The sequence below is a fragment of the Aulonocara stuartgranti genome (assembly GCF_965226115.1).
Source record: "Aulonocara stuartgranti genome assembly, chromosome: 1".
Lineage (NCBI taxonomy): Eukaryota > Metazoa > Chordata > Actinopteri > Cichliformes > Cichlidae > Aulonocara > Aulonocara stuartgranti.
The window spans coordinates 42,310,434-42,324,334 of record NC_138939.1 but is presented as its reverse complement, the minus strand read 5'-3'; the positions used below and the strand labels follow the sequence as shown (position 1 = coordinate 42,324,334).

General features: G+C 43.1%; 1 protein-coding gene across 2 annotated transcripts; it reads left to right on the top strand.

Moving 5' to 3' along the window:
- The first annotated feature begins 36 nt into the window (after nt 1-36).
- spg21 (SPG21 abhydrolase domain containing, maspardin) lies at nt 37-13,825 on the top strand. Of its 2 annotated transcripts, XM_082531181.1 has the most exons (9): nt 37-223; nt 364-426; nt 5,865-6,026; nt 9,609-9,689; nt 11,940-12,085; nt 12,167-12,275; nt 12,717-12,824; nt 12,915-13,055; nt 13,262-13,825. In XM_082531181.1, the coding sequence occupies exons 2-9, from the start codon at nt 364-366 to the stop codon at nt 13,370-13,372; spliced, it is 921 nt and encodes a 306-aa protein (XP_082387307.1). In that variant the 5' UTR covers nt 37-223; the 3' UTR covers nt 13,373-13,825. The 2 variants fall into 2 exon arrangements, with proteins under 2 accessions (XP_082387307.1, XP_082387308.1); XM_082531182.1 differs by lacking the exon at nt 5,865-6,026.
- Nucleotides 13,826-13,901: the final 76 nt, after the last annotated feature.

Below are 13,901 nucleotides of genomic sequence, written 5' to 3'. Positions count from 1 at the left end.
TCGATTCATTCTTCATTAAACCAATAGAAGAAGTGGCACGGAGGTGAACGCGGCAGCCAGGAGCTTTTACGGAAGTGTGTGAAAGCAGAGTCACATGAGCAGGCGGCCGCTTAAGAAACGGTACCCCGACATGGACCTGGAGTCTCGAATACGGTGACTGACGTCCACAGGTAGCACGGGAACAGCGGCGTCACGGCGTCTCGGGCCGCGGTGAACATCTGTGGTAAGTCATTTAGCCGGTGCTCTCGTGCAGTTAGCCGCGGAGCTAACAGCAGGTAGCCGCGGCGGGTGGTGTTTTCTCCCCGAACCTCCCCCGGCCGAAGCACGCCGCCATCCTGTGACTGCTACTTTGTGTGTCCACAGATGGACGAGATTAAAGTGTCTCCGGACTACAACTGGTTCAGAAGCACGGTGCCACTGAAGAGAGTGAGTACACAGAGCTGCTCGGCCCACTGCGTCATTAAGGAAGTACACACTTGTTATGTCCTCTCTGTGCCTGCGAGGAAAAACAAACTCGCTTGCGGTTAGAAGCCAGGTTACTGTTTAGTACAGGTGCATGGCGGAGGCGGGCTGGAACCGAAACTATGATCCGAGCTCACCGAGGCCTTCTGCTCCACTGAACCACAACATGAAGAAAAAGCCATTTTTATTTAACTTTCGTGCTGGATTGAGCAGTATGAAAACAAAAATGTCAGTAGGCAGTCTAGAGTTTGCACATGTAGTTCGACTAATTACAAAATGATTGTTAAATATTTTTGCGAGCATACCCTGGAGGAGTCGGGGAGAGTTTACAGGAAGTGGCATTAGAAACACAACTTTGAGGTTTTTTTAACGTCTGTTCTAAATTACAGACCCTGATTTTGATGTAAGACAATTTAGACTTTTTTCTTTAATAGTTTTTAAATGCTCATGTTCAAATTTGGCCTCGGACTTTAAAGTGGGGAAAGGTGGGTGGATAGGACTTTAAAAGTAAATGTATGTGATATATGAAGGTATAATTTCAGAATCATCATCATCCATGTCTGAGTTTTCAGAGATGACTGAGCAGGAAACGCTCTAAAAACGTTGTTTGGAGTTGTTTATGTTGTTATACGTGTGTTTCTGACATGGCAGTGTATTTCATTTTGAAATGTCATAGTGATTGTGACAGTGCACATGAATACATGGAGGGTTACACGTGGATGCACAAGCATTCTTGTGGTCAGATCACCAGTCGTGTGCTCGGTGTGACCTTTGGCACTGAACATGACAACATCTCATATGATCCACAGGATTTTGGTGCAGCCGCATTTGAGTTGCACCACAAACTAGTTTTACTACATTAGTACTTTAGTACATTAGTACTACTATGTGCTAGTATGTACCACGTTTCCCCCGTCCATGTGTTAGAGCTGCTCTTCATCACGATATCTTCTCTTTAGTTCCAGTGACACTCCTCCAGGGAGAGTCACAGCAGCTTAGTTCTGCTCACACTAACACACTGCTGTTGGTGGTGCTGTCTGAACATGGGTTCACTCTGTCGCCGTGCCAGGAAATAGTTAGGCTCCAAGTGGTTAGTCTGTGAGCTACTGAATGCCTGGCTGTCCTCAGATCTGGTGTGCATGAGGCTTTCTGCCACTGCAGACTTCCTGCTTTGTTGTCATGTGAGCACTGAAGGCTTCTGTCCTTAACACATGTTGGTCAGTCAGCCATCTGTCACATGGTCACATTTATACTGATGTTGTGTGCAGTAGTCACAGGGCCGCTGCTTTCAGCATCACGTGCTCGGACAGCTAAACTAGGGCGGCATGGACGATAAAAAATCTTTTGTTTCCAAGCTTCATTTAATCCACAGCTGTGCAGTGCCCATATTTGTGCAGTAGAGAGTAAAAAGTGTTCAATTTCAATTCAATTTTATTTGCACAGTGCCAAATCACAGCAACAGTCGCCTCAAGGTGCTTTATATTATAAGGTAGACCCTACAATAGTACATGCAGAGAAAACCCCAAAAATCATATGACCTCCCCCCCCCCCCCCCCATAAGCCATCATCATTTATTTATTTATTTATTTATTTATTTATTTATTTATATAGCACTTTAAAAACACACCTGGTAGACCAAAGTGCTGTACAATACTAATATGCACATAGTAATAAAACCAGACATAGCAATAAAGTTAAAAAACAATAAAAAATAAAAAAAATAAAATAAAAATGTCAGTTACCCACAGAGTTAAAAGCCAGGGAATAAAAATAGGTTTTTAATAAAGACTTAAAAACTGGCACTGATGCAGCCTGTCTAATATGGAGAGGAAGGTTATTCCAAAGCATCGGCGCGGCAACAGAGAACGCTCGGTCTCCTCTAAGTTTCAGCCGTGACTTTGGGACCGAAAGCCGCAACTGCTCAGCTGACCGAAGGGAACGAGTGGGGACGTGGGGCTTCAACAAATCAGACAAATAAACAGGTGCCAGACCATTAGGGATTTAAAAGCCAATAAAAGGACTTTAAAACGGATCCTGAATTCAATTGGAAGCCAGTGTAAAGAGGCCAAAATCGGAGTGATGTGATCAAATTTTCTTCTACCAGTTAAAAATCGTGCCGCAGCATTTTGCACTAATTGCAAGCGTGACAAAGTGCCCTGCCCAACCCCTGTTAAAAGAGAATTACAATAATCTAAACGTGAGGTAATAAAGGCATGAATAACGCTTTCCAAGTCACGCTTGGAAAGAAAGAGCTTAACCTTTGATAAACGTCTGAGGTGATAAAATGCTGATTTTACCACCCCGTTTACATGGTCATCAAAGGTGAGTGCAGAATCAATTTTAACTCCGAGATTTGTGATCGAACTCTTTAGTTGGGAAGTCAAAGCTGCAAGATCAACATCCAGAGTATGAGAAGAACGATTTGGGCCAAATAAAATTGCTTCTGTCTTCCGATCATTAAAATTTAAAAAGTTTTTTGCCATCCATGCTTTGACATCAGTAAGGCAGTCAAGCAGAGGTCCAGTTGGGAGACTATCAGAATGACTAAGAGGTAAGTAGAGCTGGCAGTCATCTGCGTATAGATGGAATGGCACTTTATGCTTTCGGAAAATCGCGCCAAGAGGCAAGAGGTACAATGAAAACAATAACGGCCCAAGAATAGATCCCTGTGGAACACCCCAAAGCAGAGGGGCCACAGAGGATGAGGCCGACCCCAACTTAACACAAAATGTCCTATTTAAAAGATAGGACTTTAACCACAAAAGTGCCGAACCAGTAATTCCCACACAGTGCTGTAAGCGGGAGATCAGCAAATCGTGATCCACAGTGTCAAATGCAGCTGTCATGTCCAACAAGACCAGCACTGCATATTTACCACGGTCTGTCGCTATCAGGATGTCATTCATAACTTTTACGAGGGCTGTCTCCGTGCTGTGGAATGGCTTAAAGCCGGACTGAAAGATTTCTGACAATTTAGAGTCATTCAAGTAGTCCATCAACTGAGTATAAACAATCCTTTCCAGAATCTTACTAAGAAAGGGAAGCTTAGAGATGGGTCTAAAATTTGATATGACTGAACTGTCTAAGCCTGGTTTCTTAAGTAAAGGATGTATGACTGCATGCTTAAATTCCCTAGGTACTTGACCAGACAAAAGACTAGTATTAATAATGTTCAGAATATGTGGTCCGATGATAGGAAATACCTTTTTAAGAAAACGGGGAGGAACAACGTCATTTGGAGAGCCACACGGTTTAGCATTCAACACAAGTTTCTCTAAATCAGATAAAACAATTGGTAGAAAAGCAGAGAACAGACTTGAGCAAGAACCATGCATGGCTGGGTCAGCAATAGGTAGAGTCGGAGGTCTCAAACTAGCAACCTTTTCCACAAAATAATTAAGAAACTTATTGCAATCACTTTGGCGACAGTGGGAAGGAAAAACTCCCTCTTAACAGGAGGAAACCTCCTGTAGAACCAGGCTCAGGGAGGGGCGGGGCCATCTGCTGTGATTGGTTGGGGTGAGAAGAGAAAGACAGGATAAAAGATATTAGATAAAGATTTAGCTACTAGCCAAATCCAGTGGAGTGGTTTGGTTTAAACTAGAATAAAACCAACAATGGTCTTAAAAATTATATATTTTAAATTAAAATAATTAAAGACACTACCCAAAAATGGGTTTTAATCTAGTTTAAACCAAACCACTCCACTGGATTCAGCTACACTTTGGACAGTGTTTCTGGAATGCAGTAGCTAGCGAGCTGATTGGACACCAAAACAGCCAATCAGAATTTGTGTGTGTGTGTGTGTGTGTGTGTGTGTGTGTGGATAATAGCAAACACTGAAATACATTTCTTGCAAGCAGCAATGAATTTTCTTCACTCAAAATAATTTTCTCCTCAAAATGCAACATTTGTATTTGCAAAAATTATGTAGGCGCACTCAGAATAGAGGCCCAAAAATAACAGCATATACTGAGGCATCCAACAGAATGAATGCTGGATAGAAAGCACATGCATAGAAAAATGTTTGGGTAGAGTAGAAGCAGTCCGTTTACCGCAGCATATATGTAACATGAGCCAGGCCTGCAGCACTCATCATTCTGTATTTAGTGAACGCTGTAATAAAACTCCAACATGGATACATGTAGTGAGCATTTAGTCACAGATGGGCGGCACGTAGAATGGCCAACAAAGAACCTGGCATCACATTCACGCTGAATGATGAAATGAATATAAAATGTACAAAAATCAGAACATATAATGAATGCTTTTGAAAAACAGAGATGTGACTGAATGGGCTCAGGAAACGGCAACTGTAAAATGTTTGGTCTCCATTAGGGCTAGGTGATATATCGAGTTTTTTAAAAATATCGATATATTTTCATACGAGATATAAGATGTGATAATATCGTTTATATCGATATAGTCTATGTTACGTTATAATTATACTTGTGGAGCCGCAGGTTTGCCTCTTTCGTCCACTTTTGTCTCTACGCAACGTTACTCGACCTCGCCTCTCCTTCACTGAACACAACTCTCCCTCCCCCATAGCTTCACCTGCAGGCAATGACAAGATGAAAGAGGAAAATCTCCGTTAGCGAGTTACCGCGGATCGCCCCGTGCGTGGGGCTGGACGGCGTCAACGTGTTAGCGAGCTAACCGCGCTAACGAGCTAACCGCGCTAACGACATGCAGCCCGGAGGGGCTGCACGGCCTAAAATCCTTTCATTTTCTCAAATCGACAGTGCGCTTTATGTATGAATTCTGGTTGTGCTTACTGACCGCGAACCGATTTTATGTGGAACACGGCGCTCAGCAATCTGTCAAAAAATGTTTTAATATGACTTTGCTAAGCTACGGAGCTGCACTGCTTGATGGATTGTCGGAGGATTACAGCTACCGAGGAGGAGCCTCGCGGAGTGATACGTTCTGTGCTTCAACGTAATATTACCGTACTGTGTGTATAAGGACCACAAATGGCACCTGTAAGAGACGTGGTGCAGCTGTGAAATCTGTCTCTTTGTTATTACGCTCAGCGTCTATTAGTTTACATTTTGACTGCACAATTGTGAGCTTTTTGTTATGCACAAAAACAACATTGTTTTCTTTTATTTATGGACCATGATTATTTAATAAATGCTGATAATTTATTTTTGAGTAATTTCTTCATGTACATCTACGCTGTATGTAAATAAAAGTGCCCGTGTGACATCTGGGACACAGTGTGACTAGAACTCTCTTTTTGTTCTTAACTTAAAACTTAAAAAAAAATATCGAGATATGAATTTTGGGTCATATCGCCCAGCCCTAGTCTCCATCACAACCTTTAAGAGCTGCAGTCTTTCTGTTGGCATGTTGTTTTAAATAGGCAGCTGGTCTCTGTCATGTGTTTCTCTCCTCAGATTATTGTTGATGACGATGACAGTAAGGTGTGGTCACTGTACGACGCTGGACCAAAGAGTGTCCGCTGTCCCATCATCTTCCTCCCTCCAGTCAGCGGCACAGCGGAGGTGTTCTTCCAGCAGGTGCTGGCTCTGACGGGCTGGGGCTACAGAGTCATCTCGGTGAGCGATCCCGGTGGACTATTGTGTGCAGTAACTCTGCACAGGATAGTCTGCCTCAAATTTCTTTGGCAGTTCTTTGAATAACATATTAAGTCCAGTTGCTACTGGAAGATGAGACGCTCTGCCACAGTAGCACAAAGCCTCAGTCGGGATTAGGAGTGGGTTTTGATAATAGATTTTCCGATTAAAATCAATTTTACCTTGGATAAAGCAATATCGATTCATTCAATCCTGAATCGATTTTTAAATATAAATGTATTTTGCCAGAAACACCAGAATCTCAGATTAAACTACAGGTGGGCGGCAGAAACTATATAAATCTGGCCCACGGATTTTGACTATACCGCTCTACCGCGATAACGCATGTTGATGGTGTCATTAAGCTGCGCCTGTTTTGGACGAAAGCATGGGAGCGGCTGCAAGCAGTATCATCTGCAAATTATGCCGGGCGACAGTCACAGCAAAGAGATGAAGTACTTTTGAAATATGGGGAAAGCCAAAAACTGCGCTTCCTCCAGTTCCGTACCATCGATTCATTAATGCTGAATTCTCCTCTCTGTTCCCATGTTGTTGCAGTATATTAATGACTAACCTCGTATTGTGGATGGATCATCTCAGTTGTTCTCCTGACTGAAGTTTGGTCCGTTTACAGCATCCTGCCATGCGATTACATTTGTCCCTGACCATCAGACCCCCACGTTAAATTTTATCGAGTGGGGGAAAAAAAGTTAGCGTTCATCCTCCAGCTTCACTGTTTATATTATGCTAACATAGCTGTGTAGCTAGCGATCACGTAGCACATCATTATATAGCAGCTAGCCCAACTTCAGTAACCCTGCAAACGTCACTGCTGTTTAGTTTCCTGTCTTCATTTATGTTGGAAGTGATAGCAGAGCTGTACGTTTGAATGCTTCAGAAATCTCTCAGTCAGAACATGCTATGTCATGTTTAGGTGGAAGCTAGCGGGTACCGCATAAAATCGGTTCGAGGTCAGTGAGCACAACCAGAATTCATACATGAGGCGCACTGTCGATCTTTGAGAAAATTAAAGGCTTTTGCCCCTTGTAGTGTGGAAAACACGTTATACAGAAGAACAGAATATATCACGATGTAAGTCATTACCGCACATGCTTCAAATTATACCGTGAAATGGATTTTAGGTCCTATCGCCCAGCCCTAGGTTAAACCTCACAAAACCATTTCATCAACCAGCAAACCGCTAAAACAGTAAATGAGAGCAGGTGAGCGGATTCAGCACAAACACAAAGCGTGGACCTGACACATCAGGTGCATCTGTGAGCCGACAGCTCACAGATTCTGATGCTGCAGGTTTTCTCACTTTCCGACCAACATTCACGAAACCAAAAGATTCAAACTACACTTCATGTTTGATAACATCGTCATGAATTCCCTCTGACTTCTGCTGCTTTGCTGCCACCACGGTAAAATCCCTGAACAGCTCAGTTTCCTGTTTTCTGCATTATTTACTTGCTAATTACTAGAGCTGGGCGATATGAGATTTTTTCATATCACGATATGTTTTTTTCATTTCAGGCGATAACGATATCTATCACGATATAAGCCAAATAACTATATTTGTAAGATTTAAATGTGCCGTTGCTCACAAGTAAAATGTGAAATAATCAGCAGCTTGTTTTTATTTAAATATTTATTTCCCATAATAAGTTCAACAGGGTAGATGTACTTAAGGAACATGAGACTTTTTCAGATAAATAAAGGCAAATATTGCAAACTACACAAAAGGCAGCCGCTAAAGCGTTTAAGTTTCAAAATAGAACAAACGAAACAGACTAAATTGTCAATTCCACTTAGAAACAAAATATTAATTCTAAAAATAAATCTTAGTTTGTTTTACAGAAGAACAGACAAAACTGACTAACTTTTGTCAATATCAAATAAACTGAGAACTAAAAGGAAATTCTCAATCTCTCCTTGTTGTATAGCTGAGCTTTTCAAACAGTTTTAACAGTTACTTTAGTCTGACAAAAGCCGAATGACGAATTAGCGCTTCCAGTCAGAGACTGAGGCTACGTCCACACGTACACGGGTATTTTTGAAAACGGAGATTTTCCGTTTTCGTTTTAAAAAAATAATCCCGTCCACACATAAAGGCAGAAATGAAGGAAAACGCTGCTATGAACATGCCAAAGCAGCAGGTGGCGCTAGATTCCTAACCGTGCAGAAATATTGGCCAATCAGAAGTCTAGAAGCCTCGGTGGGAAAAAGTAAACAAAGCTGGGGCATAGAAGCAGAACAGAGTCGTATGTGTGGAGGGACAGTAACTGTGTGTATATGTAAGCATTTAAACACTGCAGAGAGTAGAATTAACAGTATTGTAGAAATTCATTTCACCGAAACAATAACGTGGCGCAGTGTGACGCATGCACCAGTTTATTGTATTTCCAGACTTGCTTTCGGCACAATTTACAGTGCAGCTACTCTATTTTTTGTCAGACTTGAAATAGCCGAAATACCTTCACACTACGGAACTTCTATGGCTCTTCCGTTCGACAATCTCTCCGGCATTGGAACCATCATCTGTTTTCTCTTCGGTCACGCTCGGTTGATTTTTCTAGTCGGCGCACTCATTTCCTCCATTACCCGCTGGCTGCTTCCCAAACAAACACACGTGCGGCTTGGCACTTGTGCGGTACGTAACAAGTCACGCGACGTGACGCTGCGGCTGTGATTGGTTCGGCTCTGCGCTACTTAATTTGGATTGGCTGACCTTTTTTTTTTTTTTTTAAGAGGACAAGAGCGGCGAGGTCTATCGCGATAGCTTAATTTCTCTATCGAGTAAAAGTTATATCGCGATACATATCGTTATCGTTCTATCGCCCAGCTCTACTAATTACCCACCAGTCAAACATCGCTGTCCACCGCTGTTTTTTTTGTTTTTTTTAATGACTTCCAACAACAAAGCCTCATTTCTGCTGTGTCATACTGAAGAAATACAAACTTTTTAAAATTATGCCAAATTGCAAAACGCTCAGCTGTGTTTCTAATCAAACCTCTGTAACTTTGCTCTGCTTCACTTCAGCAGCATCAGGTAATATTCAGATGTTGATTCATGGTTTTCTTTCATTTTTGTTCTACTGCAGAATGTTTTTAAGGTTATCTGTTATAAAAAGCCAGGCCAGGAAAATCTCCTTCATGTTTTTCTGTTTTATCCTCAGTTACTTTGACACAAGGCCTCTGCTGTGATGCTCACACCTCTGATGAAGTCTCACAAGTGTCAGTACTGATAAATGATCAGAATCATAATATTTCTGAATGTCTGAGTTAAAATTGGATCTAATTGAGTCGTGGATCGAATCGGGACCTTGTGAATCGGGATCAAATCAATTCTAGAAATCAGTGATGATACCCAGCCCGAGTCAGGAAGTTGTGAAACTGTGGGAGTGTCTGCCGCTGAGTCGGGGACATGATGGACCTGCTTGAAATGTTCATTGCTAACCCCACACAGTTTGTTCCAAGTACAAACTTACTAACCAGATAATGGAATATGCCTGACACCACTAACTGAAGGTGATGGCGTTGTTTTGGTGCTGTGATTTGCAGCTGCAGTATCCCGTCTACTGGGATCTCATGGAGTTCTGCGATGGCTTCAGGAAGCTTCTGGATCATCTGCAACTGGATAAAGTAAGGCCGTACTTTGTGTTGACGGTGACTGATCTGTATGTAGACCAGAGTTGTGATTATGCTACAAACGGTTATTTTGACAGTCAACTAGTCAATGATTATTTTTGCGATGAATCGACTAATCAGATCATCATCCATTGGACGTACAGCTTATTGCACCAGCAGCATCTGCTCTTATATAACTATCCTTAGCTTACAGCTTTAAGTGTGTAAGGTGTGTGCTAACTAACAATAAAGACAAGATGATAGTTTATTAAACTTTAATGAAATTTGCAGATTGTCTCTCTGGAGGTTAATAAACTCGGCCGTCTGCTCCTTGCTATCTAAAATATAACAGGACACTGAAGTAAACTCTCGACCATCTCACACTTCAGTTTAATCAGTTTTCTGTTTGACGTTTATTCAGCTGTGTTTAAACTTTAATCTCAGCCAAACAGAGTTATTCAGGAACAAATAAAACACTGAAAAAGCCAAACAATAACATTTTAAGTTATCTAAATGACTTCTATATCAAGTTTAATCTGAGTAGCTAAAGACTGCGCACAGTCTGAAAACGATGTGCTGGGAGTTCACTGTTCTTGCCGGCTCTAAGGAGCCTTGAACCCCGGCTCGCTATCGAGCTGGTGGGTAACAGACGTCTCCGAAAACATCGGAGCGCTTTTGCAAACATGTGATGTCTTGATAAACCGGGCAGATATTTTAATTTTACACTGCTACATATTTAAGATGTTAGAAAGATATTTAAGATATTGCAAAATATCTTAAAAGTTTATTTCATGACCCAGAAAGAGTAATATTAAAACTAAGTAGCTGCCACCATTGTGGGAAACTGGAATTGGCTGGGCCGTGCTATGAATTGTGGGATAGGTTGGGCCACAAAGGACACACCTGAGCCATCCTTCCAATCTGGGGGAAAGGAGGACGCATTTGGATGAGTCTTTGAACTTGGATGGCCTTTGTCACGTCACTGTAACGCAGGGGTCCCCAATCCCAGTCCGCGAGGGCCGGTGTCCCTGCAGGTTTTGGATCTCACCCTGGGTCAGCACACCTGAATCACATGATTAGTTCATTACCAGGCCTCTGGAGAACTTCAAGACATGTTGAGGAGCTAATTTAGCCATTTAAATCAGCTGTGGTGGATCAAGGACACATCTAAAACCTGCAGGTACATCGGCCCTCGTGGACTGGGATTGGAGACCCCTGCTGTAACGTAACGGCCTCCAAAAGATGCGGCCCTTAAATTTGGACACAGCTACAATACAGCTTCTTCTTCTTTGGCATTAGACGACAGCTGGCATCCTTGTACATGCAGTGCTGCCATCTCCTGTTTCAGTCCGTTATTACACTCTTAAATCCTGCTACTTATTCCTGCGTCTTTCAGGATCTTACAAAGCTTCAATTTAGCGACTATTAAATTAGTCGTCGACGATTTTGATAGTCAACGTGATCGTGACTGGTCGACTAATCGTGGCAGCCCTAGTTGTGATCAAACAGTCCTCCCACCTCCTGCTGACAACTTTACCTCAACCGTGGTCAAGAAAGAGAGGGCTCTGACTGCACTGGGCTCTGTAATAATCATTGTTTTTAAACTGCGCTGTCACCTTATCTCAGTAAGAACTCATAAATGCCTACACACAAACAATATTATGGAAGGCTGTCGGGTTTTGAAATCCCTACATGCTGGTGTCAGTCAGGCTTCAGTCGGCTTTGATCCCGCTCAGTGGATTTGGCCAAAGCACTAGAACCGCAGCTTATGAGTGCGAGCACCCTGACCGTGAGCTGAGAGCAGAAACGGAGGTCATGCAGAACTCTGCCAGGGTCTAAAACACAGGTTAGGCTAATGAGCAGTGTGCTTCAGGAACCACCACAGTGCCCCCTTGTGGGGAAAGCAGTTCCTGCACTCTGCAGATACTGTGATAGAAAGTGTGTGTAGCGGAGTCCATTCACACCAGAGCAGAACTGCTGACAGTGGCAGGCGTGTGGATGTAATCATGACATGAATATGGATGCAGAGCTACATCTGAATGGCTGGAACTGCGACCTCGTGAAACCTGCTGTTGGACACCGCTGGCACTCGCCATCATGGCCACAGTATGAACAGATGTTTACCCAAAACTAGGACAGCTTTCACTCACTCCTGCTGGTTACCGTTCACATGTTGTTTTTAACTGAACGTGTATTAAGGTGCAGAGCTCATGGCCGCTTCGAGGTGTGCCTCGAGTGTGTGACGGTGTTGCTGTGACTCTTCAGGTACATCTGTTTGGAGCATCTCTGGGAGGATTCTTGGCTCAGAAGTTTGCTGAGTATACACACAAGTCTCCCCGAGTGCACTCGCTCATCCTCTGCAACTCATTCAGCGACACCTCCATCTTTAACCAGACATGGACTGCAAACAGGTGCTTTTGATGGATGGATGGATGGATGGTGGATGGATCAAAGTGTTTGGTCAATTTCATGTGTGTTGTGTTGTCCCTCAGTTTCTGGTTGATGCCAGCGTTCCTGCTGAAGAAGATTGTTCTGGGAAACTTTGCAAAAGGACCTGTGGACCCTAAAATGGCAGATGCAATTGATTTCATGGTAGACAGGGTAAGTGTGTGCGCGTCTGTTACTTGTACAGTGTTGTTACCACAGAATACCTTACTGCTCGATCAGCTTTTCCAAGGCAGAGATATTTCACTTTGCTAAACACGGTGTTCTTTCAGGCTGAAGAACAGGACCATTTAATTAAGAAATTGGAAAATGGGTGCAACAATTATACAAATATATACGGAAACCCAGTATATGAGGCTGAAACTCAGTGTATACAATTCTTAAACCTCAATATTTGATTTGAACACCTTTTATTTATCGACACAGCCTGAACTGCTGCCGACAGCTTTCTTTAAACCAGTGCAGTGACATCCTTGTGCTCCATCAGCCGTGTCTGAATAGAGCCAGAGGTGGGTGGGTGACCCTCCGACTGCCCACTGTGAACACAGCAGTGTAACCTTGTGCACCTCTCTCCTGTCTCCCCTCCTGGTCCCGCAGCTGGAGAGTTTGAACCAAAGTGAGTTAGCATCGCGACTAACGCTCAACTGTCAGAACTCGTATGTGGAGCCACACAAGATAAAGGACGTTGCTGTGACCATCATAGATGTAAGTGTTAAAGCAGAGTTGTCATGAAGTATAGCAGAACCCATTCAGCTGCTCCTGTCACCTGATGTGGTGTTTCCTCTGGATGTTGAGGTGTTTGATCAGAGCGCTCTGTCACTGGAAGCCAAAGAGGAGATGTATAAGCTGTATCCTAACGCCAGAAGAGCGCACCTGAAAACGGGAGGAAACTTCCCGTACCTGTGCAGGAGCGCTGAGGTCAACCTCTACATACAGGTAGGCTGTTTCTTCCAGGTCTGTTTCCTGTGTAGCACTTCTCCACAAACACATTCTAGCCGAACTCGTCTTCTGCAGGCAGGATAGTCTGTTGCAGCTTTAGATGACGGAGGATGATTTTCATGTTGGATGAGCTGTGCTCTCTCACTGATCATGTCGTTGTGTGTCGTACGCTGTCAGCTGACGTTGTTTTAACTTGTCTACAGATTCATATGCGCCAGTTTCACGGGACAAGGTACGCTGCTATAAACCCTGCCATGGTGAGCGCTGAGGAGCTGGAGATGAGCAGTAACCAGGACTCTGAAGACTACCAGTGAGCTGGCATCCACAGCTCGGGTCTTTCTGAGCAGGTTTCACAGGACGCTGGCAGATTTTCTGTGGAGTTCAACAGCTAACCAGCACGTAACCTGAGATTATTTTTTATTGAACACATGAAGCAATATTTTGATTAAAGAAGACCTGGACACAAATGGGACTTTTGCACTGCGCTTTGCTTAAAAACATCTAACACTCTGCCTTATGTGGAATGATTCTGTGTCACTTGTACTGCCTGGACTGTGTTCATGCCTGTTTGGGACGGAGGATAGTTAACACCACCAGCAGTAAACTGGTGTCATGTTAATAGCAAGATGAACAGAAGGATTCATGAAATGTTTGTATAACTCCTTAAGATAAAATGACGTTTTTGTCCAGTGTCTTTGTCACATGTGCAGCTGTTTGTTTGTTTGTCTCATGGACGTGAAAATACACTTTACATGGTTTCTGTACAATGTGAGCAGTTGGACTCTTAAGTGACACAAATGTTGTGGACAACTTCAGGCGTCACTAATGCGCAAAGCTTTTCTA

Excerpts from the sequence above, each read along its gene's own strand:
- spg21 (XM_082531181.1), top strand. The coding sequence starts at position 364 with ATGGACGAGATTAAAGTGTCTCCGGACTACAACTGGTTCAGAAGCACG. Across the intron at positions 6,027-9,608 it reads GGGGCTACAGAGTCATCTCG|CTGCAGTATCCCGTCTACTG; the intron begins GTGAGCGATCCC and ends TGTGATTTGCAG. Across the intron at positions 12,825-12,914 it reads TTGCTGTGACCATCATAGAT|GTGTTTGATCAGAGCGCTCT; the intron begins GTAAGTGTTAAA and ends CTGGATGTTGAG.